Source organism: Camellia sinensis, chromosome 3 (genome assembly GCF_055761805.1).
Source record: "Camellia sinensis isolate YWXY chromosome 3, ASM5576180v1, whole genome shotgun sequence".
NCBI classification, from domain to species: Eukaryota; Viridiplantae; Streptophyta; class Magnoliopsida; order Ericales; family Theaceae; genus Camellia; species Camellia sinensis.
The window spans coordinates 10,680,723-10,708,424 of record NC_138963.1 but is presented as its reverse complement, the minus strand read 5'-3'; the positions used below and the strand labels follow the sequence as shown (position 1 = coordinate 10,708,424).

Here is a 27,702-nt window from a genome sequence, read left to right as displayed (position 1 = left end):
TGGTTTGCCATTGCCAATAAACATGTCGTACGTTAAACTTGCGTACACAACACAACGAAGCATTACAATACTTTCCCCCTTTCCCATCTCTCTGATTTTTCTTCCAAAACCCTCTCTCTCTCTCTCTGCTCAATCGCCATGACTGTTCGATCCTCAGAAACTCAAGGTCTGTGTTCGTCTCTCTCTGTCTCTGTAAATATTCAATTTTCTATCTATACAGATATGCGTATGCAATTTTCTCTTGGTAATTTAGATTGTTTTTTCTTCTGATTTCTGCTGAAGATTGGTCGGATAGTTGGATTAGTTGAGAGTTGACAGTCTACGAGTTAAATCTTCAATAAAAATTGGATTGGAATTTGGAACCAGTAGAATCCAAATCTACAGGAGTCACGTGACTGATTAATTACTTAAATACGTGAGTTCAAATTAATGGAGACATCAATCCCTCTCAAAAGCAACAGCTTAAACTATTAGATGTTGTTTGGTTTATTATAAAATTAGCGGATGTCCCTACTTGAAGCCACGATATAAATAATATTAAGATTTGAATATAATTGTAATCTTAATATTATTTAAATTTATTTTTTTAATTTGATAAATTCACAAATTTATTATAAAATTTTAGGTTGTGTTTGGTAGAGTTTTGTAAATATGATTTGAGAGTATGAGTTATATTTTGAGTTTGTGAGTTGTGGAATTATGATTTAAGTGTAGAAAATTTGTTTGGTTATGATTTTTGAATAGAGTGTTGAATTGAATTTTAAATTGTTTGTGGAATTGAGTTTTGAAAGTTTGATTTGACATGTGAAGTAAGAAAATTTGTTTAGTTATGAGTTTTGGAAAGAGTTTTTAAAACTTAATTCAAATTGTTATAACTCATAACAAAACACACTAGTTTCACACTATTGAAAATTCTGTAACACTCATAACCAAACTCTTTTTAAAATTCAATTAAAAAAATTTATTATTAACAGAAAATAACATTAATCAATTTTTTAATTGAAAATACTACAAAGGAAATAATTTTTTTTCAAAATAAATATTCAAAAAAATTTAAATCATAAATATTTAAATAATTTAAATAATCTAAAAAATTTAATAAGTAAAAAATTAAAATAAATATTCAAAAAAATTAAATCGTAAAAATTTAAATAATTTAAATATTTAAAAAATTTTAAAAATTTAAAAAATTTAAAATTTTAATATTTTAAATTTAAAAACAACTCTACACTCAAATTGTAACTAAACACATAAAACAAAACTCAATTAAGAAATTATTTTTAAAACTCATAACCAAACACATAACTCAAAACTCTATACTACTTTCACAACTCTATACTCAAATCGTACCCAAATACAGAACAAAAAAATTAAAATATTTAAAAATATTTTTATAAAATAGAGTTTGAATTTATTTTTATAATATATTTTAAAATTTAAAAAATTAAAATCGTAATATTTAAAAATTAATAATTAAAAATATTAAAAAATTTAAAAAATCGCAACATATTTAAATATTAAAATATTTAAAATCTTAACAAAATTAAATATTTTTAAAATATTTAAAATATTAAAATATTGATTTGAATTGAGTTTTCAAAAGAGTTTTGAATTATGTGTTTAGTTATGAGTTTTAAAAAATAATGATTATGTTTTGAATTGAGTTTTGATAAATGGGTGTAGAATTATGATTTGAAATCTCAAAACAAACACCACACTCAAATCAATGGGTGAGACTATAATTTGAGAGGCTTACCAAACGGAGCCTTAGAGTTCTCATAAAACTCCTCACGAAAACTAGTTTTTACTTATACAATATATAGCTAGATAGATAGATGTACCTAACTAGTTTTTACTTATACAATATATAGCTAGATAGATAGATGTACCTAGCATACGTAGAATTTTTACGGGCATACATATACAATAATGCTTTTGCTTATATAATTATATGAAAATTGTATGTATGTTCGTAATATCTTAGTGTATTACGGGCATACATACATTGTATAGAAATATGTGTAAAATATATTGAACAAAAAGGAGAAAATAGAACAATAAACAAATATAGAGAAAAATAAAAATGGGAGAAAATAAAAAAATAAAATGAAAAGAGGGAGGAAAGTGGGATCATGGGATCATGGGTGAGAAAAAGAAAACGTAAGAGAGAGAAGCGGGAAAATAGAAAATGTACATGTAAGACATTTTTTGGAAAACATATCTCAAACATTGTTTTATAATTTAAATAGATCTAAGCCATCCAAATGTCATAGTAGGACAAAAATATGTTGAACATTCAAAAATTGTCATGTTTTATTAAATATGTTGAAGATTCATTTGACACCTAAATTATGAAGTCTATTATGTATTCAATATATTTAAAAATAATAATTAATTGTTCAAATTCATTTAATTTGTGGACTATAAAATTCATTAATTTAATCTCTACTAAACAGAGTAAAATCTGGTTCTTAATTCTGAGATCGTAGACTTTTCCATATAATATGAATAAAAAATAAGTGAACAAAAAGGAGAAAATAAAAAAATAAAAAAACAAATAGAGAAAAAAATAAAAATGGAAGAAAATAAAAAAATAAAAAGAAAGAAGAGAGGAAGGTGGGATCATGAGATCATAGAAGGATGGGTAAGAAAAAGAAAAAAGTAAAAAAGAGAGAAGCGGGAAAATAGAAAATGTACATGTAGGATATTTTTTGAAAAATATATCTCAGTCGTTGTTTTATAAATTGAATAGATCTGAGTCGTTCAAATGTCCTAGTAGGACAAATGTGTGTAGAACAAATTCAAAAATTATCCTGTTTTATTATATAGATGTTGAAGATTCATTTGGCATCTAAGTTTATGAAGTCTATCATGCATTCAATATATTTAAAAATAATAATTAATTGTTCAAATTCATTTAATTTGTGGACTATAAAATTCATTAATTTAATCTCCACTAAACAGAGTAAAATCTTGTTCTTAATTCTGGGATCGCAGATTTTTCCATGTAATATGAATAAAAAATAAGTGAACAAAAAGGAGAAAATAAATAAAACAAATGGAGAGAAAAATAAAAATGGGAGAAAATAAAAAAAAAGAAAAAAGAAAAAAGTGAGGAAGGTGGGATCATGAAATCATAGAAGGATGTGTGAGAAAATAAAAAAGTAAGAGAGAGAAGAAGGAAAATAGAAAATGTATATGTATGATATTTTTTGAAAAATATATCTCAGCCGTTGTTTTATAAATTGTATAGATTTAAGTCGTTCAAATGTCCTAATAAGACAAATGTGTGTGGGACAAATTCAAAAACCATCCTGGTTTATTATATAGATGTTGAAGATTCATTTGAGATCTAAATTTATGAAGTCTATCATGCATTCAATATATTTAAAAATAATAATTAATTGTTCAAATTCATTTAATTTGTAGACTATAAAATTCATTAATTTAATATCTACTAAACAGAGTAAAATCTGGTTCTTAATTCTGGGATCGCAAACTTTTCCATATAATATAAATAAAAAATAAGTCAACAAAAAGGAAAAAATAAAAAAAATACAAATAGAGAGCAAAATAAAAATGGAAGAAAATAAAAAAATAAAAATAAAAGAGAGAGGAAGGTGGGATCATGAAATCATAAAAGGATGGGTGAGAAAAGGAAAAAGTAAGAGAGAGAATTGGAAAAATAGAAAATGTACAAGTAGGATATTTTTTGAAAAATATATCTCAATCGTTGTTTTATAAATTAAATAGATCTCTTCGTAAGACAAATATGTGTAGGACAAATTTAAAAACCATCATTCTTTATTATATAGATATTAAACGTGTTTATGTTTATTTTTAATAAAAATAAGGACAATATGCATGTGTATATATATATATTTTTTTTGAAAGCAATGAAAGTGTGGAGGCGCTGAGAGGTGTTTTGTCAATGATCGCAAATGGTGATTGGAAGTGGTTGTCAGCTGCGTGCCGTAGAGGTGGTGATGAGAGGTTGTTGCCGGTGTGGTAGCCGAAAGTGAGTGCCAATGTTCTGAGATGGTTAAGTGATGGCTGAAGGTTGTTTCCGGCAAGAGGTGGTAGCCGGAGGTGGTCAGCAGCAATGGTGGCCGGAGGTGGCGGTGGTCAGTGGTGGTGATTAGCGATGGTGGTGGTGGGTGGTGAGGAACGAATTTATTTATTTATTTTTATGAAGTGAAACTAACTTTCTTATAGTTACAAAATTTTGTAGCTAGCTAGATAGTGAAATTGTCTTCTACTTTATTGTGATTTGGCCGTTCATCTAATTGAGAGACTTGGCTTCAATGAACGCAGATGAGCAATACAACAAGCCAAAGAGCTCTTATTTCAACTTACCGGCATTGGATGTTTCTCTTGCATTCCCCCAAGCAACTCCGGCTTCTCTCTTTCCTCCTTGCAGTAAGATTGATAAAATTTTATTCTTCTAGGGCATGTTTGATTGGAAGGATTAAAGCATGGGATTGGGATTATTAATCAGTGGGCCCAATCATCCTATGTTTGTTTTGACATTTTGATTTAGGATTATTAATCTAATGGATAATTAATCCAACAAATTTGTAGGATTATTAGTAATGGGGTAGGGGTGGGATAGTTAATACCACACTAATTTGATAGGATTATTAATACCTCACTATTAGTGTTGTGAATCAAACATACTCCTAGAGATTTGTGGTATGTCTTTGTTTTGTTTGAGGTTGGATGTGCTTTTTTTCAATTTTTTATGCATATATACATACATATATTGATATCATACATGATGTTTCCTACTGAAATACATGCAGAGCTTCTGCCTTGTGTTGCCAACTGTTTGCTTTCAACATCAAAACATATTTGCTTCCTGCCTGAAAACTAAAAGTTGTTTATTGGGTTCCTAACAAATGCCACAGTCCTTGTACTAATTACGGAGAACTCTTATAATTACAGCTTCGGACTATTATCAGTTTGATGACTTATTGACTCCTGAGGAACAGTCCATCAGGATGAAAGTAAGAGAGTACATGGAAAAAGAAATAGCACCAATAATGGCAAAGGTACTTTCTCTTTATATGCTCAACTTGCCTGCAGATGTCATATAACTTGATTGGTTTGTCTGATAGATAAATGGCGGAGCAAATTTTTTATTCATTTTCATTTCCTCCTGTGTATGTTAAGAGAGTTACACATGACGACGAGTACAATTAAGATTCAATTGTAATGGTAGCTATGCTTAGGGCCCTCTATTTTATTATTTTAGAGTCTTGCCGATACAAAATTCTCTCTTTCTCACTTTTTCAGTACTGGGAAAAGGCAGAGTTTCCATTTCATGTTGTTCCAAAGCTTGGTGCCCTAGGCATTGCAGGTGGCACAATTAAGGTAGTTTATGTATTTTGCTTTGATCTCTCTTTTTGAGCTTGTTATAGAGGTAGGTGGAAAGTTCAATTGATTTTTTTCTTCCAGGGCTATGGGTGTCCAGGTCTCTCCATTACTGCAAGTGCAATCACCGTGGCAGAACTTGCCAGAGTTGATGCAAGCTGCTCTACTTTTGTCTTGGTGCATTCTGCTTTGGCAATGCTCACCATCGGTAAATCTTGTATTTTTTACTTTTCTCGATAATGTTTCATTGTTAGAGATTACAATGTTCCTTACTCTTATGCTTATGGGTGATGAATGATGAGGTCTCTGATACTTTATTGGTTCATCAACAACAGCAATAGCCGGAACTGAAACACAGAAGCAGAAATATTTACCTTCAATGGCACAATTTAAAACTATAGCTTGTTGGGTAACGATCTGTATCTTTTTGTTTTGGCATGTGTTTAGATTCCTAATATTACATCTGTTTCTGTCTCTGCTTCAAGCATGTAACTCGGTTCTTTTATTCACACATCAGGGTTTGACTGAACCTGACTATGGAAGCGATGCAAGTTCTCTGAAAACAACAGCAACAAAGGTCCAGTGCCTTAATCTCTTATACAATTATTAATCTCGTAGTGCTGATTAATGATCATCAACTTCTTGGCATTTTATGTCTGTGCTATGCCTTTTGTTTTTGGATAATCAGGTTTCAGGAGGTTGGATCTGTTGGATCATCCCATGTGAGCTCCCATTGGAGAACCCACTTTCTCCACCCAATGGAAGTGGCTCTCCCACTCTACCAACCCCACTAGAGAGTGGAAGAGGGTAGGTGGTGACCAATGAGGCTCTCCCTCATTGGTGTATAAATAGAGGTTGAGGGGAGAGTTGAAATGTACAGATAGAGAGAACCATCAGAAATTGAGTGTGAGAGCTGTGAGTTGAGTGAGTTTTATCTCCTCCTCTGTATTTGTATTTTTGCTCCATTTTAGTGATAATTCTCATTTCTGTCCGTGGATGTAGGCATTGGGCCGAACCACGTAAATATTGTGTTCTCTGTGTGTGTGAGATAATTCTCTGGGTGTGTTTGATCCTAACAAAGTGGTATCAGAGCCAAGTTGTACGTTTTTCGGAAAAACAGAGCGTTGTTTCGAAACTGCCCAGAAATCGTATTGCTTGAAATCAGATTTTGAGCATACTAGGAGCAAGGGCTCGACGAGAGGAGTCCAGAAACATAAAGCACACACCCAACGGAGGCCGGACGCGCCCTCACGCGCCACTGGAAGTTGGCGCGTGAGTCCCAGTCTCGCCACGCGCCTCCACGCGCCGATTAGGCAGACGGCGCGTGATCCCACTCTCACCCACGCGCTCCACGCGCGGACGAAGGAAGAAGACGCGTGAGTTCACGCGCGACACGCGCCGCACGCGCGCGTACGAGCCGCTCGAGCCGGAGCCGCGTTGATCGAGTTTGAGCCGCTGACCGAGCCGCTGACCGAGCCGATGACGTCAGCCTGACGTCAGCATAACCGGAGGATTAATCTGGTGCTTCGCAGGCGCACCAGATTCTGCCGATCTGAACCGTTAAAATTGTTTTGGCTACATCTAAGCCATTTGAGGTCCGATTTGGGTGATCCAATAGTACTTTCCAACTATTTGGAATATTTCGGACACATCCGTACGGTCAGATTTTGCAAATAAACTTTCAAAAATTTGCAGTTTTTATTTTGGCAATCCGAAGTGCTTTTCCAGCTAATTTGAGTAGTCCGGACTTCACAGCAAAGCCTGTTTTTCAAACAGAGATTATTTTCTGGATGATGGGGGAATCCACATCAGTTTCAGGGCCGATGATTCGGTTGAACGCTTCTAATTATGCGATATGGAAGCCGCGGATGGAGGACATCCTGTATTGTAGAGATTTGTTTGATCCTATAGCGCTAAAGGGGGTCAAACCAAATGGAGACAAGGATGTGGACTGGATAAAAAATAACCGGAAGACTGTCGGTCAAATCAGACAGTGGATTGACCACAGTGTGTTCCACCATGTTGCCCAAGAGACAGACGCCTATGCCCTATGGATGAAATTGGAGGGCATGTACCAGTCCAAGACCGCACGGAACAAAGCCTTGATAATGAGAAGGCTTATAAACCTGAAGCTGAAGAATGGTGTGTCTGTTGCTGAACACACCAGTGAATTCCACAGCCTTGTGAACCAGCTTGCATCAATCAAAATGGAGTTGGAGGATGAGATGCAAGCATTATTATTACTCAGTTCCTTACCAGACAGCTGGGAGACGTTGGTGGTTTCTCTCAGTAATTCTGCACCCGAAGGGAAGCTGACCATGGGGATGGTCACAGACGCCTTATTCAACGAGGAGGCAAGGAAGAAAGAGATGGAAGGAGAGCAGTCCCATGCCCTTGTCACAGAAAGTAGAGGCAGAGATAGAGAAAGGGGCAGAGGTAGAGGAAGAAGTAAAAGCAGAGGGCGTTCACAGTCCAGACAGGACAACACGAGGAGGTGTTTTTACTGTGATCAAGAGGATCACGTAATAAGAGATTGCCCGGAGAAGAAGGCGGACAGACAAGCCAAAGAGAAGGCTAAGGGACACGGAGGTCCCTCAACTACAGCAGTTGCAGTGCATTCCTCTGACGATGAAGAGGTGATGCTTACAGTCTCGTCAGAGTTGAAAACACCCGGCTGGATTTTGGATTCAGGGTGTACGTTCCACATATGTGCGGATAGGAAGCTTTTCTCCACTTACCGAAGAGTCAGCGGTAGCATTATCCGGATGGCCAACAACACAGTGAACAGAGTTGTCGGCATAGGGACAGTGCGATTCCTTACTAAGGATGGAAGAAAAGTAATTTTATCTGAGGTCCGACATGTGCCAGGAGTACGGAGGAATCTAATCTCCCTGAGTATGCTAGATCTAAAAGGAAATTGTTTCTCATCTAGTGGCGGGGTTCTTCATGTACGCAGAGGTGATAGAGAAATGTTGCAAGGCAAATTGTGCAACAAACTGTACAGACTGGAAGGAGAAGTTTTGACAAAGATGAGTGTTGTCAAATGCCAGTCGAAGGGTACAAAGAGAGAACATACGCAACCAAAGCGTATGATTGAGCAAGGCTTTCATCAGGAATGGCGAAAACGGTGCACGGGAACGCAAGGAGGCAGTTCAAAGGTGCACAGAGCTGAGCCAGTGAAGCCAATCTTGAAGAAAGTTCAGAGCAAAGAAACCAAGTCTGTAGAGACTATGCCAGTGAAGAAGAGAGTTTCTTTTGCTTCCGTGTTAGAGACATTTTGCAACCTCTCAAAAGATGCATGGAAAGGAGAGATGCAATCTCGAGTCGCAAAGTGAGCGTTGCAATGCACTCCAATAAGGGGGTGCGAGCACTATGCACGGAGTTGCATAGTGATAACTTGTACAGACCGATGGAAGTTGTCTTGGCAGAAGGGCTAACTGTCAAACATCAGTACGGACGTACAAGTGAGACTAAACCGAACATCAGGGATTGCAGCACAGACAACGGGCGTATGAGATCGCTGGGAAGTTGTTCTAAAGTGCAGAAAGCAAAGGCTGGTTGTTCAGAAATAAGCTCCGAGCAAGGAAAATTGAGGATGTTGATGTGTCACACTCTGAAGTTTTCTAGTTGCTCCCGTGTTCATCATGCAAGGAGTTGCACGGTAATGCAAGGGTATCCCGAGCAGGGGGTGCAGGACATCCAATCAGGGGGTGTCAAGATATCTTGGTTGCGCAAGTTCAAGCATAGCAAGTGAAGATATCCGAGACAGGAAGCGTGGAAGAGATTTGTGGGAGATAGGAGCAGAGGCTCTCTCCAAATCAGAGAGTGGTGTGAGTTGAGTTGAGGATGTAGGATTCCCTCCTCCTCTTGTATCTCTGGTGTATTATCTCTAGCTTTCAGGGAATGCAATGTCTCAGTGAGGAGATGAAGATTCTGTTGGTCTTTTGGGCGTGACAAGATTAGCAGCAGTGTGTGGACTGGATCACCTCACATGAGTTGAGGGGGTGATTTGTTGGATCATCCCATGTGAGCTCCCATTGGAGAACCCACTTTCTCCACCCAATGGAAGTGGCTCTCCCACTCTACCAACCCCACTAGAGAGTGGAAGAGGGTAGGTGGTGACCAATGAGGCTCTCCCTCATTGGTGTATAAATAGAGGTTGAGGGGAGAGTTGAAATGTACAGATAGAGAGAACCATCAGAAATTGAGTGTGAGAGCTGTGAGTTGAGTGAGTTTTATCTCCTCCTCTGTATTTGTATTTTTGCTCCATTTTAGTGATAATTCTCATTTCTGTCCGTGGATGTAGGCATTGGGCCGAACTACGTAAATATTGTGTTCTCTGTGTGTGTGAGATAATTCTCTGGGTGTGTTTGATCCTAACAGGATCCTTGAAGGTCAAAAGCGCTGGATAGGAAACAGCACTTTTGCAGATGTGTTGGTTATTTTTGCTAGGAACACAACCACAAATCAGATAAATGCGTAAGCTATCTATTTGCAGTTTTCGTGTCTGTACTATTATGGAGATATTGAAAGTGTATCATTAAGAATGAATACATGTAAAGTTCACAAATGAAAACCCCAACTACATCAACCAGATCCTGTGGATAGACCCAGGCTCTCTATGATATCAAATAATAGTCATTGTAGCACCAAAAAAGGATACATATTATAAAATATACATGGTTATCCAAACATACAACCCTGAAGATACCAAGGAAAAAAATCAAAGGAAAGAGTGTTGTGTTAATCCATTGAAGGTTGCTCAGACTGAATAGAAACTAAAGTTTCAAGGGCAAGAAACTGGTCTCTTGCATTGCCACATTCTTGCAGTTCGATATTTCAAATAATTGATAATTCAACATACTTATCTAACCTGCAATTTTTAGTTTTCTGAATGTTCAAAAATGGAGAAGGTTAAATTGATTTCCATTTGACTGTGTCCAACCCAGGCTAACAACTGCTTTCCTGAAGTTAATTAATTAGTACATAGTGTTATCATTTACATCAATGTGTCCTGCAGGGCAATCCGTTTAACAGTGCTGGATTTCACTGCATTATCTTTATATTTTTCTGGGTTTTGATATACTTTATTCTTTTTATTGCAACACCCAGATAGCTGCTTAACTGTTTGCGGGCTTCTTATATCTCTATATCTTCCTTTTTTCTTTTCCTTTTTTTTCTTTTTCTTTTAACATGGCCAGTGTTAATTCCATCTGTTCCAGATTTCTGGTAAAGAAAGACGCTAAAATAGAAAATAAGATTGGCCTGCGGATTAGGGATGGCAATGGATAACCTACCCTGTGGGTATCCATGGAGACCCAACCCAAATACATGGGTTTTCCCATCTTTTTCTTATCCATTGGGTAGGGTAGGTGATATTCTTTAAATATCCACAGGGATGGGTTGGGGATGGGTACCCACTAATTTCCCCATAAGTTTTTTTTTTTTTTTTTTTTTTTTTTTTTTAAGATCCACAACCAAAGCTAAATATACCTCCAATCTTTTTTTATTTTATTTTTAAGGTTCACAACTATTTTTTTTTTTAATTTTTAAGATTCACAACAAAAGCTAAATATACATTTAATTTTTTTCCTTTTTTTAATTTTTTTTAAGGTTCACAACCATTTTTTTTTTTTTTTTTTAAAGATTCACAACCAAAGCTAAATATATATTTAATTTTTTTTTCTTTTTTTTTTAAGGTTCACAACCATTTTTTTTTTTTTTTAAGATTCACAACCAAAGCTATACATTCAATCTTATTTTATTTTATTTGGCTCAACAATAAAATCAAATACACATTAATTAACATTGTCACATTATTCTTGTCAAATTTTATGCATATCTAGAATTTTTTAAATTTATTTAAAAAAAATTAAGGACATTGTCTAGTGTAGGTTTCGGTTTGCTTTTCTATATTATTTTATTTTGTTGTGTATTGTAATTTTCAGAATGGTTTGCTTGTTCTGAAATTTCAATTAACGAGTATGAATCTATTTGTTTTATGTTATCACACAATTTATACAACATATATATATATATATATATATGAATGTATTTGAAAATAAGGAAATTAATCAAAACAAGCATGAGTTGTGATTGGTTAGAAATGATGGGTACATAGATTTATTTGCTAGAAAAACAAAAAGGGGATACAAAGTCATACTAAATAATTTTTTTTAAATTAAAAGAATTTTTCTTAGTTATGAACAGATTTAACTGAAATCAGCTTGTTTCCCAATGTTATGCTTCATTTATTTAGGTAGAAAATATTTTTTAATGAAAAATATTTTTTATAAAAAAAATTCAAAATATATTTTTTTATATTTGGTGGTGGTGGTGATGGAACGAAGGTGAAAGTAGAAATTGTTACATAGTGGTGGGGTGATGGCGGCAGTGATGATGGTAGTGGCTATAGTGATGGTAGTGTGACCGTGAAAGTGAGAATAGTGGTGATGGTGTTGTGAAATTAGTAAAAATTTAATTGAAAAAATATTTTTTGTTTTTTAAAAGTAACAAATAACAAAATTCATGGGGACTAAAGGAAGAAGATGAAGGGTGGATTGGGTGTGGTAATGCATAGATATCTTAAAATGAGTGGTAGCCTCCGTTTGGGAAGTGGGTTGGCTTTTTGGCTTTTTGGCTTTTTTGGCTATTTTAGCCTGGGCTAAAAAGTTTGGTTTGGGTAGGGCTTTTTGGCTTTTTGACTTTTTTTGTGAGAGAAGAATGTAATGATTATGGGTTAGATGTGATATTTTGTTTTCTGTGGCTAAAATAGCCTATTTTATCTTTTGTGGCTAAAATAGCCAAAAAAGTCCCGTTTAGCTCTTGCCAAACGGAGATGTCTAATGTCTAAATGAATTGTTCAAATTTGCTAAGAGAAAGATGGTTTAATGTCTAAATTGTCCGTGGCTAACAATTCCTTGTTTATGTCCTGATGCAATTTAATATGAGTCTTATAACACTTTCTTCAAACAAACTTTTTGATTTTCTCAAAATTATATATTTGATTATTATAAAACAAACTTTTTAATTAATTAATTAATGTGTATTTGATTTTGTTGTTGAACCAAATAAAATAAAATAAGATTGAATGTATATTTAGCTTTTGTTGTGAACCTTAAAAAAATAAAAAATAAAATAAAAAAATAAGTTGTTAACATTAAATATATTAAAAAAGAAAGAAAAAAGATTGAAGGTATATTTAGCTAAAACCTTTATAAAAAAAAGACAAAAGAAAAACAAGAAGGTTGTTAACATTAAATATATTAAAAAAGAAAAAAAAAAGATTGAAGGTATATTTAACTTTTGTTGTGAACCTTAAATAAAAAATAAAAATAATAAAAAAAAATTTGTTAACATTAAATATATTAAAAAAGAAAGAAAAAAGATTGAAGGTATATTTAACTTTTGTTGTGAACCTTAAAAAAAATAAAAATAAATAAATAATAAATAAATAAATAAATAAAAATTGTTAACATTAAATATATTAAAAAAGAAAGAAAAAAGATTGAAGGTATATTTAACTTTTGTTGTGAACCTTAAAAAAAAATAAAAAATAAAAAAAAAATAAAAAAAAAATTGTTAACATTAAATATATTTAAAAAGAAAGAAAAAAGATTGAAGGTATATTTAGTTTTTGTTGTGAACCTTAAAAAAAAAAAAAAGTGGTTGTTAACATTAAATATAAAAAATAAAAATGAGGATTAAAGTGGGTTGGGGAAAATCCATACCCATTAAAAAATAGGGAGGGTGGTACCCATGGGGAATGGGGAATGGGGAATGGGAAAAATTTATTATAAGGGAATGAGGATGGAGAATTAATATCCACCCCATTGCCCCCATTGCCATTCCTACTGCGGATTGTCCAAAATGGAGATATTCTCTTTAAGAAAGTTTTTGTTCCTGACGAGGACAAATTACCCGGTATGACTTCTTTTTGGGACACAAAAAAGGTATGGCAACAAATGGGGTTCTATTAACAGTGTTCGCATGAGCGTCACAAAAGCAATTTTTAGCACCACCATTAGGGGCACACCATTATGAGTGCTGCTTTAGTCCTTGTCAAAATAGTAAAACAAACAGTGTAATTTGCTTCTAGCATTGTTCTGCATCCCACACTTGTGCCTGTGCAACTTTCTTATTATTATTAAATTCAACTCTTGTTCCAAAGAAAAAGTGCTTTTGCTTTGCTTCTTGGAGCATTCTTCTCTTATTATTCATTCCTATTCTTCATCCTTTCACACCATTCACGTTGTTGTGAAAATGGAGTATCACACATGCAATTATTTGTGATCTACTTGAGGGTTAATGAGACAATACAGAAAACAAACCACCAAGGCCATAAGATTCTGTAATCCTTATCCATGGTGCTCCTTGGATACTGAATACTGCACAATATAATTGAAAAACATCTTACTCTACCAATTCTGAATGTTGTCTTGTACCATATGCCATGGGCTGATTTAATCTCTCACATCTGAAGGAACTGAAATCTTTGTTTCTTCTATTTTTATTTATTTATTTTGGGTGTGAACAACTATGAAAGAAGTGAGTCAGTGTTTGGTCCCTTTGTATTGTTTATTTACTCATCTACTTACTGCTATCTGAATACAGGTCTTTGCTGCTTCACGTCTCATGGTTGCTTGGCAACCTATTGGCATTTCAATGGGTGTCTACGATATGTGTCACAGGTATGCTAGCATGGGGGGATGATCTCACTAATGTTCAGCTTTTCAGTTGTACTCTTTGTCCCCTTGTCAAAATCAAATTGCGAATTCAAGTAAAATTGGTGGAGAAAAAGCAAGCTATGGAGTGTTACGAGTGAAATTTCCATATAGGATGGTCCTCATCCTTAACCAAAACTCACTTATCACTTCTACTTCCAAGAATGTCAATACTTGAAGCACGAGCCCGCTTTTTTGTTGTTATTACTGATTTATATATGAACACAAAGAGAGGATATTGTTGAATAAGTGGTGAATGCTCATATTCATGACCATTCCAACTAAAAATCTGAAATTTCTAAATTTTAAACAGTAAAATTTAAAGATACAACTTTAAAGATCTGTGTAGAATAAAACTTTGGCCCATTGTTTTCTGAAAGTATGCCTAGTCCCTTGTTCAATGTGCTTGTATTTTATTTTCATGCTTCATTTTGATGACCATGCGATTTTTTTTTTTATGTAATTGACAGATACTTAAAAGAGAGGAAACAGTTTGGAGCACCATTGGCAGATTTCCAACTAACCCAACAGAAACTAGTTCAAATGTTGGGTAATATTCAAGCAATGATTCTAATTGGTTGGCGGCTTTGTAAGATGTATGAGAAGGGAACAATGACTATGGGTCATGTTAGCTTGGGGAAGGTAAGAATTTTTATTTAGTGTTGCGGTGATACTCTGCTTGATTTAGCACTGACAACAAATTTCTACCGCTGTTCAGGCTTGGATTACCTCAAAAGGAAGGGAGACTGTATCTCTTGGGCGCGAGTTACTTGGTGGCAATGGAATCTTGACTGACTTTCTCGTTGCAAAGGTTTTCAAACACTTCCTTGATTTCAAAACTTTCCCTTTAACTTGACTTGTGAAGGATTGAATTTTGATTGAATCTAGATTGTAATGTTAATGCCTTTTGACAAGTAATGAATCCTAGATTCCACGAAGATAAATAATAGGATCTTAGACACTTCTTCTAAAAAATAAATAAACTGAATAGGTTCTAAGTTCATGTGTCTATTGATATCCAATCCAAAAGTGGAATAGGATCTGAATTCATGATTTTGCCAAAAAAAAAATCCGGAAGAATGATGCAATGTATGAGGAATGTTTTAATTTTGAGAATCCTTTGCACCTGATTCTAACCATTGGATTTGGAATACTAGTCCTTCTATTCGTGAGGAGCTGGATGGGAAGAAACTGTCATGTCCAGTTCTGTAGTAGAGATCGGTTTTAGAAACTGCTATCAACTATAACTCCAAAAGAACATAATTTCTTAAACAATGTAGAGGAAGAATGAAGGGGACCCTATGAGTTCAACAATTTCTAGTTTAGAAATGAAACTTAATGGCTAACCTCTACCCATCTAGCCTTAATATATATATATATATATATTTAAACAATTAACATTGACAGTCTCTTTTCCGGTGTTTTACAGGCATTCTGTGACTTGGAGCCCATTTACACATTTGAAGGCACTTACGACATCAACACCTTGGTTACAGGCAGAGAAATCACTGGGATTGCCAGTTTCAAGCCATCTGCATCAACCCAACAGAGCCGCCTGTAATGTTGTAAAACTCTATTCTTATAGGCTGTAACAGGTTCCAGAAAGAGAAAAAATGATATTAAAATAAAAATATGTAATTTCACTTTACCTTGGATGTAAGTCTTGCTTCCTTCCAGGGGTGGAGCCAGAAACCAAATAAAGAAAACAGTTGTTTGATTACGCAATAAGATTTATGAGAAGTGGGTCCTATCAATAAAGTTTATAAAATTCTGTGTTCTGGAATTTATAATATTGGTTGAAAAATTGCATTTCAGTTGGACTGCAAAAAAAAAAAAAAAGAAGTAATTTTCATGAATTGCAAGTCTCTTGTATCGTGCAAGTCTTTTTATGTGTTTGGTGCAAATATTTCTTGTGTATGAGACTTGCTTAAAAAAAGTTTTTACATGTTGTCCAACTGAATATACTTCGAAGCAAACCAAATTTACCACTTCATTTGTTGTTGGTCTCCCAGCCTCTTTCTGCAACCCCCACATCTGAGTACACTTGCCCAGACCAACTCCATTGTTGATCTCCAAGCTTCAAGCACCATGTCCACCTCCCCGAGTCTCTCCATCCCTTAACCGTCTTGTCTTCCCTCAAGCCTTGCCAGTTCCAGCATTGGTGGCACTGCCATGCTCAGTCCCACCTCGTTCATTTGGTCTGTTCTATTAGTCAGTAACATTACGAGAGATAGTATCAATCTTACACCCAATAATTTTTCAGGGGACTTTAGGACAAATCTGATACATATATATATATAGGAAACTCATAAAATGCAGAAATTATCCACTAAAAATGAGCCAAATGCAACAAAGGCAAACCTCATTGAAGATAGCCAAACATTATTTCTCGAGTTATATACAAACAATGTTATGTTCATATATTTTCCTGGCAATCTAGAACCCCCAAGTTCTTAGTACATAGAATTAATTTACACTTACAAAAGGCCACACAAGCGAGGCCTAGAACAGAACTGCCTCCCATTAACTTTGACCAATGCCATCATCCCTGCAGCTATACCAGCACAGATTACTGAAGACATCATCAAATGCTGTGCATTTCTTCCAGCTACCCCCCCAAAAAAAAAAAAAAACACAGATTAGATCAAGGTCTCGATCATTACGCAACTTGCGTGCTCGCTTAAGGCCCTGCACAAAAGACGGTCCCATTTTTAATTATATACATTATATATATAGTGCATATGTCCTCATTATACTCTGCCCTCTCTCTATCAAGAACGGGAAAAAAAAAAAAAGGCAAAAAAGGCAAAAGAAAGTAAATACTCATCAAATCAACTGCTAAATATGAAAAGAGGAAAAAAAAAATCTTTGTTATCATACACACAAAAGGCCTTCATCATCGTACATCTCTCTTGGTAAAAACAAAAAACTCTCATCATTATATCACTTTGTGTGTCAAAATAAAGTCAGCGTCAACAAAAGAAATGTTAGTTTTGTGGTTGATTCCATGTGTGTAGGTAGTAGTGTTGCATTAGCAATGGGTCAATTCTAGACAAATAAATTGTACTGTCCTTATGAATGATATGTTAGCGAAACTTAAATATAAAAATTTAATTAGTAATTTTGCATTTTAAATAGTGAAAAAAAAATTACATTGTAAAAAAATTATAAAAGGCCTCACCTAGATTTTTTTTTTAAGGTTCCAAATAAGCTTGAGTCGGCTCTGAAATTGGCAATGTATGTGGCATGTATATGTTGACTGGATACAAACCCAATAGGGCACAAATAAAACAACACAGAAAATTCTAAGGCTATTTTTGGATCTTGGATCTTGACAGGGATTTGTGGAGGGAAAAGAAAAGGGAGGGGAAATATATATATATATATATATTATGAAGCACGGATACTTCAAATAGAAAGACGTATCCGTATCGTATCCATATCGGATACCGATACTCCTCGGATACTTACGGATACGTATCAGATACTTATTTAAAGTATCGGATACTTCTTAATTAATTTTTCATTAATTTTGAAGTATCGGATACTTAGTTTTGAAGTATCGGATACTCCGACTCACATATTTTCGGATACTTCTTAATTAATTTTGAAATATCAAATGCTCCAAGTCACGTATTACTCATTTTACGAAATTAGAATTGTATTATTTCTTGCATAACATCATGATATAATATAATTGCGAGAATAACTAGAATATTTTTACAATACTTTGCTTTGTTTTTTTTTTTTTTTTTTTTTTTTTTTTTTTTTTATAAAAATAACATAGTAAGCTCAAATAATAGAATTCATCAAATTGACATATCTTCATTGTATCATGCATGTCCCCTATAACTACATAGAAGTAAGGATTAATAAGATAATATAACAATAGTAAAATTAAATATCAATAAATAAATAAGCAAATAAACTTGCATAGAATATTTTTGACTAGTGTAAAAGGAAAAAACATAGGGTCGAGTTATGGATTGTTTTGATATTATAATATCAACATATTAGACTTGATATTGAAATAAAATATTTGCAAGACTTATTGAAAATTTAAAAACTAAACTAGCTATAGGCTTAAATTAATACCTAATTCTTAAAGATTAGTATTTTGCATTATAAAGTTACTATGGCTTCTCAACATTCTTGAGCTTATGTGTAACTCATGGCTAATAATTTATTTATTTTTTATTTTTTACAAACGTATTCTAGCCGTACCGGTATCCTACTTTTTTAGGTTTTGCTGTATCGCCGTATCCGTATCGTATCTCGTATCTGTATCCATGCTTTCTAGTATATATATATATGTATAAAGAAAAAGTAGTTGACATTAAGAAACGGCATAAAAGAGTGGTAATACCTTGGTTGAATGTGACTGATGTTGCTGTCAATCCTCCAATTAACAGAGCTGATGCTACTGGAAGATACTGCGATATTTCCAGTTGATCCATATCAATATAATGCAGCATGGAATCAAAATACAACCAATAGGCCAATGAACTACCTACTATATTAGCATAGACTAATCACATCTACTAACTTGAGTAACTTCTGTAAGTTTAAGCAAGACACCTAGCATGGACCCAACTGGAAGGACTTATATATATATATATTTTTTAATTTATTTTTTGGGATCCTAAAGATTTGTGATCCACATTTCCTGGAGCTAAATGTGCTAAACAACATCAGGATTCTAACCAAATTAATTTAAAATACCTTCAATTTTTTCTTCTCATCTTTCATAGGCCCAAATCATCCGGTCTAATGAACTCCAAAAGGTCTAGACCTGAATTGGCAATCATGAATTGAACCGAACCAAACTAAACCATACCAAACTAAGCCTTAAGTCCCATCAAATGGGATCGGCTACATGAATCCTTCTTCTCCACTCGACTCTATCAACGGCCATTTGGTTAGTCAAAATTAAGGAGATTCATATCACTATTTCATATACTAGCCTACATCAATCAAGGTTTGCCCTTTCCCCTAACACTTCCATCTACTGTCACTATATCGTATCTCTTCACTACTGCCTCTATTGGTCTTCATTGTATATGACCAAACCATCTCAATCTATTCTTTCTCAACTTATTTTCTATCGCAATCATGAATTGAGATCTATGATAACAACCTAGTCAACATCTTTGAGTTATATATTCCACCAAATTGCCCATCCCATATATGTTACAATATGTCAACAACTATCTTAGGAAAATTTGGTCAAAACCCCTCCATTGGGCCCTTCTTTGGTGAAAAGGACAGCCCATAAATTTTTCCTTCATAAACCCCCTCAACTGGAGACCCATACTTGATGGAGGACACAAAAACATTTTTCTATTTTTCTTTTTGGGACAAATCTTGCCCTCTAACCTACCCAACTCTCTCTCTCTCTCTCTCTCTCTCTACGATTCCCAACTTTCTCTCTCTCTCACGTTATGTCTCTCTCCACCCATTGAAATTGCTTTTGAAGTTGAAACAGAGCTTTTTGAAGAAACTGATTGATTTTTCGCCGCCTCATGTTACGATGAGAAGAGACAATTTTCGGCTTTTGATGGTTACATGTATCCTTGTTGATTTATTGTTGAATAGTTTTTTATTTGAATTGTTGTTTGTTGATTATTGATGATTTGTTTGTGAATTTGTAGTGAAAGAACTTGTAGAGCTTCCTTAAGTTCATACTATGTTTTTCTGTTATTAATGCTCTGTTTAAGAAGACAATACTATTTACGTCAGTTTCGATGGTAATTTTTTTTTTATGAATTTCATAGTCAATATGGATCTTGTTTGAATATGGATCTTGTTTGATAGATCTTGATAAGAGGATACTAAAATTATTAATTTTATTAAAAACCGACTTCTAGATCAAAATTTATATTATTTTAAAGTTTTAAAATATTAAATTACTGACTAAGAATATTTTGATAATAGTAGTATGTGCTGAACTTTTTAAAGAAAACTTTTTGTGCTTGTCCTTGATGCATTAAAATTTTATTATGAGGGGACTTTGACCAAATCCTCCATTGTCTTAAGAATCCAACATACTTGTCTGATGACAGTGAGACTAAAGCAACAAGGTGGTTGTCCCTCATATCACCTCTGTTAAAAGTGTAATTATTCTTTTCAAAGAAGATGGTTGAAAGTACATGAAATCCCATCCCATGAATCCCTATGTACCAAATAAAATATTTCTTAGAATATTTACTTACAGAGAATGTGTCAAAACCATTTAGCAGAAATGGGGAAGGACTGTTTCTGTTGACAGTATATCTGCCACTCATAAGATCCATAGCATCCTGAAGACGAACAAAATTCGTATGATGAGCATACATCAAAATCTATTGGCTGCCTATTTAGTAATTGAGATTATTTAATAATCAAAATGGTTATAGGAAGCTTGCCTGGCGAACACCATCTTGAAAGTTATTTAAATAATATCTTGAAATTGCACTGATCCCATCTTTTATTAGTCCTGCCATAGTCTGTTTTCCATATCTGCATTTGGGGATCACTATGCATCAGAAAAGGATAAAAATGAGTTTAGATACCGTAAAATCTGGGTTCCTGAAGATATTACCTGACAAGGTCCCGTTTTAGTGCATGGGTGCCAGAATATTCAACGCTTATTTCATCACCTTGCTCCACCCACACTATAAGAAAATATCCAAGTTCAAAAGAAAGCAGAAAAACAATCACACACAATTTCAGTTCTTGAAAGATAGGGGAATATAAACCTTACAAGTTTTGAAAATTGCAAAATCTTCACTGAACATAGAAATGCACTCTGTGCGAGAAAGTACACCAAGTCTCTGTAACTGTGAATTCAATGATTTTTGAGCCAAGAAACTCTGTGCCAAAACAAAACATGAAGGTAAATAAAATTATTAGCACAACCAATCTCATCTCAATAAGTTGAATTGTCTTTGACAGTTAATAAAATTAAGGAAATAAATGGAAACTTGGCATATTTTACGACAGACAACACAATCTCAACTTTAATAGTGCATCAAGTTTTCATTTATTTCCAATGTCTTTTTGGAAAAACAACCAGAGCATTAGTAAATTTCCTCAAACCTGTGTAACATTTGTTCGATCAAGGCAGTCAATGCAGTTAGATCTAATAATTCCTTTCTGCTCTGATTGTATCTTTCCTTCCGCGTCCACGAGGAAGTATCTGCTCAGCTGGAATAGTAATGATTAAAAACAGAATTATGGAAAACCCATATACCTGGATTGTGACATTTTATTCAGAAAATGTTCTAAATTATGAAAATTATACTCTGGTTCTGTTGATTACCCTTCCTTTTGAAGATCCTCAGAGACTTGGTCATAGAGAACTTGTATATTGTCGAGGTTTGAGTTGCCACAATAGTGATGGAAATCAAATGAAATATATCTGAATCAACAAAGTATAAATTAAAACTTCCCCTATATTAAGTAGGGAATGAAAGTCTAAAAGATGATGTTTTCATTTAGAAACAGAGCATGTGAAAATGATATGTAATATGCATAGATTTTCCATAAAAAATGAAAAGCTGCTATGATTCAATCTATCTCTCAAATTTCAGCAAGGCCGGAAAATCTTATCCTTCCTAATTGCACGTGATAATGGTGGTTGAAGAAGAAACAAAAAGTTGATCATGTACGAATGGGAACTGAAGCTGTCACCTGCTTTCATCTCCTCCAATCTTTTTCACTGTTTTTTTTCCTGTAATCTTTCTTTAGTTTATCTCTCAGGTATCTTGTTAATAAGATTTCCAGAAGCCGAAAAGGCAAACAAATATTCTATTTATGATGTGTTTCAGTCATCCAAGTCACATGTTGACCTAGATGGTTTCTAATGTACTGGCAATATAAAATATATTCCAATCAATGCATCAGAAACATGGCATAATCTGAAGCGCAAGTACAAGCACATATCGTAGAACCTCTTCTCAGCACCAAAATTGGAACTCAAGCAGAAAGAGACAATGACACATCTCTTTTGCATTTATACATCTCTTTCTACTAAAAATACAATCTTTTCAACATTTTATAACATCAGATCTAGACATCTGTTTTTCTAAAATTTTTCTGAAAAATAGAAATTAGTTTGACAAAAATAAACACCATAATGATATTTTTGAATGTTAAAAAATTATTTTCTCCCTAAAAAATTGTAAGACTATATAAAAATGATGAGTGTTTTTTACTTATTATTTTTTCACTAAATTAGATTTTAGTTTTTTTCAAAAAAATTCAGAAAATAATGCTGCAAACCAAACCAAACCAAACCGATCAGTGGATGTCTAAGCAAACATCTGTCACTGTGGATATTATCTGTTCAAAATTAAAGATTTCCATACTCATAGAAATCTAAAAAAAGTTCACAAATTGCAATGAACATGAAAAGAAAATCACCTCACATTTGGCAGCTTTTCCATTTCAGTAGCATATGCCATACTCAGTTGACCCTCATCGCCATGCTACAACACAAGATAACATAAAGATCAATATTTGCAATCGGAGAATACAAAACAATAATTGCATAAAATTATATGTAAACTTATGTGCATAAATTTCCAGTTTGGAATTCCATAAAGTGGACCAGCTGACCCAGACAATTTCATGGAAACTGACTCAAAGAATGTAAAAAAATTTTTGCTACCATAGTGATAATTTCCTAAAATGTTTGAACCATCATAGAGTTTCTTTTACATAACAAATAGACTTCAAAGAAGAACATTCATATTTGTTACCTGGATTTCTCCACTTCCAGTAAGGAAATCATATTGAAACTACACCCCAGGTTAATGTCCTAGTGTGGTGCTGGAAAGTCTTACCTTATCGGTTAGGTCAACTGCTACAGTCTCTCCATATCTTTCTATAATATCATGAAAATGGCGCTCCACAACCTTTGACTAAAGGAAGAAAAACACAGTTAGATGCTCATCATTACACAACTTAAACATAAAGAGCTGTATCCAGAAGAAAATACATACTGTTTGCTCATGATCAATAATATTAAGTCGTGGTTTATAGCTCAAATCAACAATTTGCTCCCAAAGGAGTGGAATTGAACCTCGAATCTGAAGCAAATTAAGAAGTAGCTGTTACTCATTGGTTCACTTGCCAGAAATTTACTTTGGGGTCGAGAGAAAAAAGCAAGTCAGCCAGTGAATTGGTCCACTTAAGATATTGAGTTGAAAAGATATTAACCGGAACAATCAGTATCTGAAGGCACATTTCCTGTGGAAATAATACCTGTAAAAATGAAGACATAGAACCTTCAAACTCCAATAACTGCTCGGTTTCAATAAAATTTGCAACATCACCTTCAAGGTTAGCCCCTCTTCTCCACATTCGGGTCCCTACATTCAATATAACAACCAGTTACTACAATGTTTTTCCATAGCCATTTTAATAGGAACAAAAACCAGTGATGTCTATATTGCACCACCTAGGCGCCGTGTACACCTCCTTGAAATTAAAGTAATTGTGGCTGGTGAATTTTTCAGCTTGAGTTGTCCAGTCTGATAGCTTATGCCTTGGTTAAGTGAAAACACCATAAATAAGAAACTACTCTCGCATAACACGCACGCATGTGCTCATGCATAAACACACGCGCACACACACACACACAAAATAAGCATTGAAAAGTTTCAGGATATTCCCTTGTAACAGAGGGATGATAAACCCATCAAGCTGCATAGGAAAAATAAAACATATTAGACAAAGAATTTGTTTCAGTGATCATATTTCAGATGTCCAAATAGGCAACGTCGATTAATCACTTAGAAGTACTTGCTTTGTTTTTTATTGCAAACTTAATGCAATATTTGTTTCCTAAGGAAAGACAGGTGAGTACAAAAGCAATGATAACATCTTTTGAACATAAGAAATGTTAACCTTATTCTCAATGAGCTCCTCCAAAATATTTCTGTTCCAAACAAATCGGGGGTCAACCTGAAATACAAATAAGAATTCAGAATCCCAGACTATTCAGCAAAGTTGTAGCTACTGTTACTTGAAAACAATGAAAGAACAAAGAATGTTAAATTTTTTACAGACACACCCCAGACAATACTTGATAGTCTCTTACCAACAGTCTGTTATAAACAGATCTTACAACTATGGAGTAATGAACCAAATTCTGAAGAATGAAGAGAAACTTAATTATGATGAGTTTGAATTTTCTTGAACTAGTTAATATCTTCACCCAACTGTCATTTCAGATTTTAAAAAGTAATCAAGCAACTTTGTCAAAGTACTGTATGAGTAATTTGGCCCACAGAGACATCTTTTTCCTTATATAGAAGTGTACAACATGCAATTTGGAAGTCACACTGATACTATCTGTTAAATTCATCAGGTTTGAGTTACTTCGAGTAAAAGTTAGCTAAGAAACACAGTAAGCAGACAAACCTGCTTCCAAATTGGTTTACTCATCCACCCTTCAGCCAACTTGAATCTTCTTTGCAAGCTGGCAAACATTATTCAAATATGAGATGAAGAAAATATGAAGCTGAAAGTAAAGAGGATAACTGAAGTATAGCACAAGCCAATTTACTTAAAGAAAAGACTGTATGGTAAAAGTACATACTTCAACGTTATATCTGTTTCATAAGAAAAATACAATCCTGGAGTCGATTCCACTACTTTTAATAGGGTCCTGAAGTAAGTCTCATCTCTTTTCTGCGCAACAAATTTTTCATTAGGTTTTGGGTGATGATTGGACTTTCAGTCACCTCAAGGGGTGCCTCATGAATTTCTGATTCCATAAATTGAATCAATAAAAAAAAGATGAGAAAATCGTACTTGACAATTTGAAAGTCTCAAAGACTCATTGCAGGACAAGAACTTCATGGACAGTGCATGAAAAACAGGGAAACCAAGATAACTTCCGACTTCTTTCCGAGAAGTTATCACCAATACATATGTCCCTGTACCAAAATTAGAAGAACATGTTTAGAAACCCAATTTTAAACAACACAAAGTATAAAACACGATTTCTTACTATTTTCCATTTTTTCTGCCTACTGTTTTGTTTAGTCCTGTTAAGCCAATTATCCTGGAAAATTGAAAAGCACCCAAAGCATAAATGCAACACCACTTTTTGTCAACCCAATGATGTCTCACTCTTGCACCTAATTCTACTATACCCAATCTCTGTGAACACATTAAAAATCCAGCTCTTGGATTTTCATCATGCAGCATAATGTAAATGATCTCAATTCTAAAATGAAGGTCCATAGCTACCATTTTAACATTGGAGCCTAGTTGTATCCTCTTCCATAATACTTCTTTATTTTTTCTTAAATTGATCAATGGAAAGCTTCAATCAACACCTCCAATTAAGCCAATTGAGAAATCGAAGTCCTTCAAAACATCAAAACCCCTGTTTGAGTTGATACTCTTCAAAATGTCAACATGCAGGACATTGTTCAAAGGAAGAATTAAAGAGCCAATTATCTCCTTGAGCGCATGATGTGGGAAAAATAAGAACTGCCGTAGCACTGTAAGATAGCACACAGTTTTTTTTTTTCATTTTTACATGTCACCCAACACTAGATGGGTTCACTTGATTCCCATCATTATAGCCTAGGTTCTTGAGGTATTGAATATCAAATTGAGGACCTGGTGGAGAGTTGTTATCATTACTATTCAGCCCATGCCAAAAATGAGGCATTAATAATTTCTATGTCATGCAATGGTCTAAGGAATAACTAATCCATAATATACAAATGAATAAGATCCATAGTAGGACCGCTTTTTGACAAATCAAAATATGAGATCATTCAAACTTTTGAAGGATAAGTTTCTAAATTTAACTTGACAAAAAGCATGCAACTATATCTGCTGCAAGTTGAACCGTCAATTTGCAAATGCATAAAAACCACATGATTGTACATGTGCCCCATTTAAGATCAAGTCACCAATCCGCATGCCCACACACATACTGTGCATGAAACCACACACGCTCATATGGAACAGGGTACTTCATACAGTAATTCGTTCAGTAGGTACCTGCAAGTAACCTAATAGTTCCGGCCACCCCATATATTGTGGAAACTTTGAGAGGATTTGCAGAAGTATCGCCTGTGACAATTAATAAAACATTAAATTCCGGGGAATAATACATTGACTTTTCCAACACAGCAGCCCATTTGTTCTAACATGTATGCAAAACTAGACAATAATTAAGCAAGTCCTTGGACTGAGATTTGTTTTCTACACCATATCTATAATTTTACTGATACTCCAGCTGAAAATCATACAAAACTTAAAAAATTTGTCATAAGTTCTAAATAATACTAATGAATAGAAGTATCAGGATTAATGTTTTGAGTGTTTTGAGTGATATGCATTAGGTATTTAATTGTTTAGTGTATACTCTTGAATGAATTTATGTGACAATTTACATGCTACATACACACAATTGACAACATCAGTTACAATTGATATCAGATCAGAGAGGGAAGAAAAAAATTTGATATCAGTTTCAATGATTATGATTCCAATTATTCAGTTACATTTCACTAACCTTCTTGACAAACTGACATTTACAAGTACACATGCCTCTATATTCAACAAAATGCATATCAATCTAAATTTGCACATCATAGGCAACAACATAAGATCAGAGAGGGAAGAAAAACATTTGATATCAGTTTCAATGATTATGATTCCAATCATTCAGTTACATTTCACTAACCTTCTTGACAAACTGACATTTACAAGTACACATGCCTCTATATTCAACAAAATGCATATCAATCTAGATTTGCACATCATAGGCAACAACATAAGATCAGAGAGGGAAGAAAAAAAAACATTCGATATCAGTTTCAATGATTATAATTTCAATCATTCAGTTACATTCAAAAACAAGAAAATGAAAGTTCCTGCGATTTAAGTTTCCTAAATTTCCATAGCTTAACTAAGCTAAATCGTTGAAATACATTAAAAATAAATAAAAAAGCGAAAAATCCAGAATACTCAAATCCTTTAAATTTCTTTCCCTATCCTACATTTTCTCAGCAACCAAACAAACCCGAGAGATTTTCAAAATTTGAACATGAAAATACTCACTGTTAATTGACTCGACGTTGCCGTCGGATCGGCGGATGGAGAATCCTTGATCGGGGGATTCGACGGCTTTGATCACGAACTTGTCTTCGAATTCGTGCAACTCCAATTCGCTCCACAGCTTGAAATTGCTTGAATGTGGTTGAATTTCCATGAACTAAGAGAAATCAAAATCAAAATAGGAATAGAAAACCCTAGAAACTGCTTTGCGATCGAATCGAACGATGACTCGGTGGTGATCGATTGATGAATATGATGAAGAAGATGAAAGGTCAAACTTCACCGTCAGCATGAAAAAGGCTTATCCACTGCCACCAACGGCAGTGACGTGGCCATGCCCACAAACCGATGTCAGCCTTTGATCTGGGAGTGTACGTGGGCCGTTTACAAATCAATGGTTGAGATGAATTTGTAATATTAACAATTGGTGACACGGAATAATTTTCGCATCAAAAGGGTCTTAACAACTTCACTTTTAAAAAGACGTTAATGACCCCCAATGATTTGAGATAATAATTTGATGAGATTGGGTACA

The 27,702-nt window shown here is 34.1% G+C and overlaps 2 protein-coding genes across 6 annotated transcripts; one reads left to right on the top strand and one right to left on the bottom strand.

Annotated features, from left to right (window-relative positions):
• On the top strand, positions 1-15,816 carry LOC114278166 (acyl-coenzyme A oxidase 4, peroxisomal). Its single transcript, XM_082919046.1, has 15 exons — positions 1-166; positions 4,315-4,419; positions 4,945-5,051; positions 5,296-5,373; positions 5,458-5,581; positions 5,709-5,782; positions 5,891-5,955; positions 8,922-8,930; positions 9,757-9,852; positions 10,596-10,637; positions 13,226-13,325; positions 13,987-14,063; positions 14,567-14,738; positions 14,815-14,907; positions 15,526-15,816. Exons 1-15 carry the CDS (start codon positions 139-141, stop codon positions 15,655-15,657), a joined length of 1,302 nt encoding a protein of 433 aa, XP_082775172.1. The 5' UTR covers positions 1-138; the 3' UTR covers positions 15,658-15,816.
• Positions 15,319-27,614, bottom strand: LOC114278165 (phosphoinositide phosphatase SAC8-like). 5 transcript variants are annotated; one of them, XM_082919043.1, is made up of 21 exons: positions 27,171-27,614; positions 26,106-26,177; positions 24,897-25,021; positions 24,682-24,773; positions 24,504-24,561; positions 23,988-24,044; positions 23,751-23,783; positions 23,539-23,620; positions 23,343-23,449; positions 23,081-23,167; positions 22,922-22,999; positions 22,500-22,564; positions 21,397-21,495; positions 21,174-21,273; positions 20,839-20,947; positions 20,677-20,749; positions 20,501-20,594; positions 20,309-20,395; positions 18,463-18,529; positions 17,278-17,355; positions 16,433-16,784 (listed from the first exon to the last, which is right to left on the bottom strand). In XM_082919043.1, exons 1-20 carry the CDS (start codon positions 27,319-27,321, stop codon positions 17,291-17,293), a joined length of 1,701 nt encoding a protein of 566 aa, XP_082775169.1. In that variant the 5' UTR covers positions 27,322-27,614; the 3' UTR covers positions 16,433-16,784; positions 17,278-17,290. The 5 variants fall into 5 exon arrangements, with proteins under 5 accessions (XP_082775170.1, XP_082775168.1, XP_082775169.1 ...); XM_082919044.1 differs by lacking the exons at positions 16,433-16,784; positions 17,278-17,355 and adding an exon at positions 15,319-16,301; XM_082919042.1 differs by lacking the exons at positions 16,433-16,784; positions 17,278-17,355 and adding an exon at positions 15,319-16,296.
• Between the last annotated feature and the right edge of the window lie 88 nt (positions 27,615-27,702).